The 7,823-nt window shown below is 38.8% G+C and overlaps 2 protein-coding genes across 6 annotated transcripts in view; one reads left to right on the top strand and one right to left on the bottom strand.

The window, feature by feature from the left end:
• Window positions 1-1,822: 1,822 nt before the first annotated feature.
• On the bottom strand, window positions 1,823-5,112 carry colec11 (collectin sub-family member 11). 2 transcript variants are annotated; one of them, XM_034859280.1, is made up of 7 exons: window positions 4,988-5,112; window positions 4,443-4,604; window positions 4,282-4,353; window positions 3,558-3,629; window positions 3,397-3,450; window positions 3,185-3,280; window positions 1,823-2,611 (listed from the first exon to the last, which is right to left on the bottom strand). In XM_034859280.1, exons 2-7 carry the CDS (start codon window positions 4,573-4,575, stop codon window positions 2,202-2,204), a joined length of 837 nt encoding a protein of 278 aa, XP_034715171.1. In that variant the 5' UTR covers window positions 4,576-4,604; window positions 4,988-5,112; the 3' UTR covers window positions 1,823-2,201. The 2 variants fall into 2 exon arrangements, with proteins under 2 accessions (XP_034715171.1, XP_034715172.1); XM_034859281.1 differs by having other exon boundaries at window positions 2,202-2,593.
• Window positions 5,113-6,704: 1,592 nt separating this feature from the next.
• myo6b (myosin VIb) overlaps window positions 6,705-7,823 on the top strand; it is a 39,349-nt gene continuing 38,230 nt past the window's right edge. For all 4 annotated transcript variants that reach the window (XM_034859224.1, XM_034859221.1, XM_034859223.1 and 1 more), the window contains exon 1: window positions 6,705-6,868. The gene's annotated coding sequence lies outside the window, so the exon portion shown is untranslated. The remainder of the gene's footprint in view (window positions 6,869-7,823) is intronic.

The raw sequence follows: 7,823 nt of genomic DNA, 5'->3' as shown, positions 1-7,823 counted from the left end.
AAAGCACAGCTTTCCAAATCGTCTGTCGCTAAACAATGCTACGGACTCAAAATCCAGGCGCTGTCGGAGGGCTAGCCCGTTTTAAGGCAGCTAGCTGCTAGCATTGAGTTGAGGACAGTTTTTTCCTTGTCAAAGGTAGCCTGTGGAAATGTGTCTTAACCCCAGCTGCCTTAGCCCTGTACAGTTCCTTACTGCAGCCAGGGGCAATACAGTATGACCCACCAGACTTATTTCTTCTCGTTTCCCCAGCCATATGTCCGCTAGCCTCCAACTCTTTGTATGGTGTTCCTATGGCTGCGCTGCTAGTGCTAGTTAGCCACGGAGTAGCTTACCATGCCAGTGACGTAGTAGATTGTGGAATTCCAACATGGCGGCGCCCATGTAACAAAAACAACACTTTCAACTTGCCATTTTATCCCTTTTAACAAATTCACCCATTTTAATAATGGTACCAGTGACAAGAAATAAAATACATCTGTTATATCACCATTATTTAAATTCCAGTTCAGTTCATCTTTAAAGATTACTACTACCATGGTGGATATAGCAGTGGATACAACATCAGATGCAGGTTGTAGTTCTTATTCGTTCACTGCCATATCTCCCATTCACAGGCCGTTTTTTCAGCACAGATTGTCTGCCAGACCACTGTATGGACCAAGATGTCCAAATTGTTTACCACAATGTAACCAGTGATTGCGCCAACAATGGCACCTAATTGGTTTTTGCCAGACAAGTTCTGGTCAATTAAATGCATAATTCATCTAAGCCTTAATTATTCCTTTCTTAGGGGACTGGTGCTTTGCCTTATTAGAAGAACTGAATCATGCATATTCAAATTCCTCTTCATAGAGGGACTCAATAGGATATCATCTCAGCTGGGATGCCCGTCCTAAAAAACAAAAGCAGCCAGGGCTGAAAGACAACTTCTATTAATCACACAACTAAACTGTAGAGGGTTTTCAAAGATGAAAATACCATAATAACCTAAGGTATCTAATGTCTTGTTTTGTCATTCAACAAACATTGTGCTGTCATATTGTTACTAAGTGTAATTATTTATGCATTATTTAAAACTCTCTTGGGTTTAGAGAATACTTTACTTTTAAATAATATACATGTCACGGCAAAACTGTCAGTGGTAATTTAACTCAGTATAATATGTTTGGACTACATCATCAGATGTTATTTATTGTGTATGATGGATTTCAGCATTTTTACCAAATGAATATTCTTATAGAAAAATATCCAATAATTAGTTCTAATTAATACCTCTTAACAAACATAAGTTTTATTTTTAGCGTCGGTAACTACAGTACGTGCTGACATGTTTTAAACAGGAGCATAGGCTGTCACTAATTATAGCAAGAAATTAACGTGTAAATAATACAATTAATGATGGTGGAATTTTTGCTGCTTCCTGTTTCAGGGTACTGTTTTTGTTCATACTAGCTCACTGTCAAGCTGCCATGGCTTACTGGGACACTTAAATAGAACTAAACCATGGTTAAGGTTACTAACTTTACATTCCTATGTGAGAAATTGTTACAAAGTAGTTTTTATCCACTGGGTGGAGGCTGGTACACTGCTAGATTTGTTTCAGCTGCTATAGATATTAATGTAGTCAGATTAGGGGTACCAAATACAAAAAGGACACATTGTTTTTATATTATCTGGGAACTTTTATTTCACAACCACCACATAACTTAGAATACGATAATGAATACAGAATGCATATTTGATCCAATTTTTATGATTAAAAGCATGCAACTGAAATCAAAATCTTTGAATATTTTTTTATGTTATGCACAAACAACTCTACATTTGCTTTTTTGGTTGATATTCCACATTGCAAATATTGCTTGTTGGATAGTTTGCATAACATACAAACTATATACATTGCCTGGAATGCTGTATGAAACACTGATGAATCACAGAGTATAGGAGATTAAGGGTGTACTTAAAATGAGTAACATTCATACAAAAGAACAAAAACACTGGATGTTTTGTGAATTAAGAAAATAAATAGCTTTTAGGATTATAAGGAAAAGTATAAAGTACTAGAAAAAACGAGTATTTTGCACAACTTGCATGTCATTTTGTCACCCTATTTACAGATAGAAGTAGTACACACAGTGAATACATGTAACTTTTGTTATATTTATCCATTATGTAAGCAGTCCTTTCAACACAGACTGATCTCAGACACTGTCCTTCTCAAATTCACAAACAAAATACATGGTAGGGTGGCACGCCACATCAGTCCACTCCCCAGAGGCCACCATCTCAGCACAGTCCTCATCGTCATAGGCGTTGTTGGGCTCTCCCTTTCTCCACTTGCTGAAAGTGGTCATGGCAGAGAGATCCACGTAGGTGAAAACACCCTCATGGTCCAGGTCATGAATGCCGATGTAGACTCTGTTCAGGCCTGCTTCGGTTATGTACCCTGCGATGGCCGAGTTGGCTCCCTCATCCTTGGGCATGGCCAGGTGCCCTCCCCTTGTCTGACAGTAGAGCTCAGCGTCGGAGTAGCGCTTCTCCTCCTTCACCAACAGATAGACCTTACTGTCTGTCTCTTTTATGCCAGCAACAGCTGCAGGGGAGGGCAGTGCTGAAAAATGAGCACTAATATTTCTATAAATTTCACATTGACATGCCCAGCATTTGCAGTTCTATGAGGATAACAAGTGAAGCAAAAGCATGGACACGAGAGCTGATAGTGATGAACCTTTCAATGTTTTTTTTAAAGTCCCATATTATGCTCATTTACATGTGCATATTTGTATTTTGGGTTTCTACTAAAACATGTTTATATGCTTTAATGTAAAAAAAGAAAACATTATTTTTCTTATACAGTCTTTCTAAATATACCTCTATTCACCCTCTGTCTGAATGCTCCATTTTAAACCTCCCCCCCCTTTAAAAGAATAACTAGAAAAACATTGGAGAACCCTTTTGCAATAAAGTGAGCATGTAATGTAATCTGAAAACCGCTGCCCTGGTTTCAAAACAATGCAACTGATCTCAGCTGGTATTCTTTCTATAATGGAGTGCAATGGAAATTTCTAAGTGACCCCAAATTTTTGAATATAGCACCTCGACCTGCTTTATAACAAAAAAAAGACATGGAATTTTCAGTTTTTAAGACATAGGAAATAACATTTAAAGAATGCTAAGATCATACCATTTTTAATAAATTTCAGTTCAGAGGAGAGCTGTGTCACAAGAATGTCCATTTCTCCAATCATCTTTCTCATTGGTGTGCACTCACATGGAACACCTGACAAGGCAAAAATGTGTGGGATTACAACACAGTCGTCTTAATTAGTTCTCCCATTTCCCCAAATGTGACCGTCTAATCAAGCAATAATATATTTGACAAATTGAATAACTCACCTGGCTCTCCATTAGGGCCTGCTGGACCTGGATCCCCCATGTCTCCTTTTAACCCTAAGATATGAAATGTACTTATTCATAAAAACCTAATTCATTCTTAAACAACTGCATGGGACATATTGATGCATTCCGAAATGTACATTTTGGCATTTTCTGATTACCTTTCATTCCACTCGGGCCCACTTTTCCATAATGTCCCATAATGCCTTTCTGTCCTTTAAGCCCAGTTTGACCTGAAAAGATTGTGTATGACAGGACTATTTTACTACTGTGCAATATATTTAAAAAGCCATATGTTGTGGCCGGGTTAGATCAGTTGGCAGAGCAGACGCACATATGTAGAGGTTTACTCCTCGATGCTGCGGGTCTGACTCTGACCTGCGGCCCTTTGCTGCATGTCATTCCCCATTTCTCTCCCCTTTCATGTCTTCATCTGTCCAGTGAAAATAAAGGCCTAAAAAGCCTCAAAAATAATCTTTAAAAAAGCCACATGTCTCTCATTTCTGCACCTACCAAAATGGGAATCAAAATAACTGAAATTCTTCAACCAATAATCCCTTTTGCTATGGGTACATTAATTAAAATGCAGTTTATGTAATCCCTTTAAAAAAAAAAAGTGGACACCATCCACTCCTCATTAAAGTCTTCCGTAAACACTTGTCTAGCAGTGGATTACACAAATCATTTCTCCTCCAACATCTCCTACAAATGTAAACACTTGGCCATCTCTGGATGGCCTGGTAGTGATGTAACAGCACACTATCAGCCCAAGCAATGTGATCTTTACCCCAGTTTCAGCGGCAGTGTTGAAAAAAAGGAGGATGCGCACATTTGGGTGCATGGTCAATATTTTCCCCTGCATTGAAAAGCAAATGTATTCTTTACCAATCTCTCCAAGAGGGCCAACTCTTCCGGGTCTCCCCGGTGCTCCTTTTTGTCCTTTCTCTCCTGGTTCTCCTTTTACAGAAGAAAAAATAATAAGAAAATATGAAGGCAGATTCTATGTTTTGGTTTTGTATGTATCTAAAGTGTGTAGAATGGCGTGCCTTTGAGTCCAGGGACAAGGATCTGAACAGTGCAGGACTCCTCTGTCAAGTGCTGTCCATATGATGTCTGTAGTGTCAGTAAACTCAGCACAGACATTAGTATCATGGACAGTAACTGCTTCTCTCCTATCATCCTTTACATGGGCTGGTTGGTGGGCTATACTGAAGAAACAAGAGACATTAAGAAAAAAGAATCGTTTAAAAAAACATCAGTTTTGCAAGCTGCTGACTTCCTAAGAGAACACACCCTACCCAATTTTAATACATTACTACACCTAGAATGACCTCTGCAAAAAGCATGATTTCTTTATCCTGAGAAATATTTGTTTAAACAAAAACACCACACATTTGAAGCCATAGATGAGAGAGAGAAAACAATTGTCCAATCCATGCACATCTTCTTGCTGAATTATTGCTTGATAGACGTGTACATCCAGAACCACAGTTGCCTAAACCAAAGACACACTCAGCTTTTTTGTTATAAACTTGGCAATGTCTATGTCAGAAATCAACATAACCCTGAGAAAAAAATCTGGATGGCCTACCTGCAGACTTGTTTCCAGACTGAAGTAGAGAAGTGCAGCCAGTTTGCAAAGACTTGCTGTAGCTTTGAGCACTGGTGGTCTTACAGGAACATTTGCAGTTCCTCCACAGGCACCACAGAATGTGTGTGATAGGATATTCGTAAACAGTTCACAGATAAAGTCCAAAGCAGCTGGGGCCCCACAATTAATTGGCTGGGAAAGTAGTCAAGTGATTGACAGTGGAGGGGTCCAATAAATACACACTTCAAACTATCAGATATTTAGAAAAGCACATTTTTTCAATTGCCTTGGATGTATTTCTTTTTTTAATTACAAAGTAACAATGTCTTTTTATAACATGCCACATAAATTGAATCTCTGTTGTTCACAGTCAGTTTCTAACCCTTTCCTGCAAGCTTTGTGCAACACTGTGTCCAGGAATCAATCCAAGTTGAGCATTTAGGCTGTTACACAAATAGAATAATTTTCTTGTATAGCATTTCTGCCACTATTTTTTCCCCAGAGTATGCTGGTTCCTTGTGATGATCAATTCTCCGTGCTTCCCCTCTCTTACTCTTCCCTGCCTTCCTGTAAGAAAGTTGATGATTTGGGATTTGGATTTAGATCTGCTTGTCCCCTTTGTGGCCACTGGATGGAGTCATTGTCCATCCAAGTGCAGCAGTGGCCCTCCACAGGCTTGGATATAAATGTGCCATTAGCCATTAGTCATTCTTTATTTCTTTGCAGTAAGTTAGAATTACAGTAACTATATACAGTACATATGTACATGTATATTCAGACTTTAAATCCCAATACAATATTTGCCTATGTGCATTAGTCCTGACCAGAGTGGAAAAGAATGAATACATAATATCACTAGTGGATGGTGAATAGTTGTTGTTTGTCGAACAGTATACATTGTTGTGTCCCAAAATAAAATGTGTTTGATATGGTCTGGTGGTGATTGCCTTTGTCGTGCATTATTTAGGATGTCATACAAATACTAACTTGGACTTTTAACTTGCGAACAAAATAATCTTGTTAGTGTTTACATGCTGTCATCTAGTGTCAGTAATCAGATATGGTCATATGCACGAGGATCAGATATCCTAATTAGATTTACAAACCCAGTGGCGGCTTTCAATGGTGGATTGGGTGTCTCCTTCAAAAATCCCCCCCAAACGTTTTAGCTTACCTGCCTCTCAAATATTCATGACTCTCAAGGCAACACTTGCTGTCTTTTCATGCCAGCCACTGAAGTAACTGTGTGTCCTCTAATTCCAGTTTTATGATCAAACAAGAAATACTGTGTATTCTATGACAATAAGCAATAAAATAAAATATTCCTTACATTATCAGACACACAAATACACTGTTGGTTACATTGTTTTTACTCTATCTCACTAGATTTTAAAAAGTGGATGTTACAACAAAGTTGCACACTGTTAAAGGGGTAACAGTAAAATGTAACAGCACATTTTCTCTTTTGCTGCGAGGAAAAACAAACAATTTTAGAAATATGTCGGTAATATTAACACACAAGATGGCCAAGTTAGTCTATTTTCCCAATGCTTATTTTACCTCTGCTAAACGGAGGGGAGGAGTATTGCTGTTTTGTTATTATCATTGGTAAAACACAGCCAGTAAAAAAAAAAATAATATAATAAATGAAAAAACCTGACACTGGATCCTACGAGCAGCACTTTAACGCACCTTCAGCAGTGTGCTGTCGGCGTGACGTCACATGTGCTCACCGGAGCACCGAGCACAGGGTGTCATCCAGACAAAACGCAGCTCTGTCCCACAGACTGAGCAAGCTGGACTGCTGCTGCAAGTACACATCCGCATGAGGGACTTAAATGTCGTTCCTCTCGCCCTGATCGTTAATTTGACCCCCTGAACGTAAGTGTCCCTGCTTTTCTCTAACTTTTACAATTTTCAGTGAGTAGAACAGCCTGAGATAGTATACTTTGGATTAACGTGTATTTTTACCTACTGTATACAAACTACTTATAATGTCATTTAATTATTAAACAGCATTGCCTGAATTATAATTTTAGTTTGCCAATCACTCCTACAGTAGTCAAAATGGTTGATTTACGAGTGGATCAGCACCGTTATACTCTTGCACAGAATGTTCAAATCCATTTAACTGTGAGGTTGTCTTGAATATATTTAATTTGACAATGTCCTGTGTGCTTAATTATAGCATTTCTGACATGTTGGCCTCCCCTCAGCCAATTTTAACCCCTCTCAAACCAACAAATCTATCATCCCAATGTTTTATAACTATGCCCCTTTTAAAAGTTGGAACTGTCACATTTTTCTTCATCCTGTTGGTCTGTTGTCTACATCCAATGAATTTTCCATATCCCTATTGCCTGGTAGAGAACAGGAAACAAGAGGCAGGAAACAAGGGGCGTGCTTGTGTGTCCTGCTTTCAGCCAGTGTCCATTCATTTGCGTGTACATACGTATATGTTTCCTTTTCTCTGTACTGTATGGGTCTCTGTGTTTCATGGGATATGCGACACCCCGCTGATTTGCATTGTCTCACCGCAACTGATCACTGTTTTTTGTATGTTGGGTTAGATCACACTTGAAGCGTCTCACCTCCCTGTCTGGATTAGGGTCAAATACTAAGAGGATTTAAGGCTAAAGAGTCAAAGTTACTCTAGATGTCTCTGTTGAAAGAAGTCAGTGATGTAGACTTCAAGGCTGAAGGGTGTCTCCCTAAGTAATATACCAGATTGATTGAAAGTTTGTTTTTGAAGTAGCATGAGAATCCCAGAACTCGTTGTACATAGAGCGGTGTTATTTTGTGTGTGTTGTGTATAGTACTGAGTTTGCAGCAGACA

The sequence above is a fragment of the Etheostoma cragini genome, chromosome 20, assembly GCF_013103735.1.
Source record: "Etheostoma cragini isolate CJK2018 chromosome 20, CSU_Ecrag_1.0, whole genome shotgun sequence".
NCBI lineage: Eukaryota > Metazoa > Chordata > Actinopteri > Perciformes > Percidae > Etheostoma > Etheostoma cragini.
This window is presented reverse-complemented; position numbering and strand designations above follow the sequence as displayed.

What these genes read in the sequence shown, in the direction of transcription:
- colec11 (XM_034859280.1), bottom strand. Translation starts at nt 4,575, where the DNA reads ATGATAGGAGAGAAGCAGTTACTGTCCATGATACTAATGTCTGTGCTG. An exon ending in GGGCCCGAGTGGAATGAAAG is followed by an intron (nt 3,451 to 3,557) that starts GTAATCAGAAAA and finishes TTCATATCTTAG; the next exon opens with GGTTAAAAGGAGACATGGGG. An exon ending in AGGCCCTAATGGAGAGCCAG is followed by an intron (nt 3,281 to 3,396) that starts GTGAGTTATTCA and finishes TTGCCTTGTCAG; the next exon opens with GTGTTCCATGTGAGTGCACA.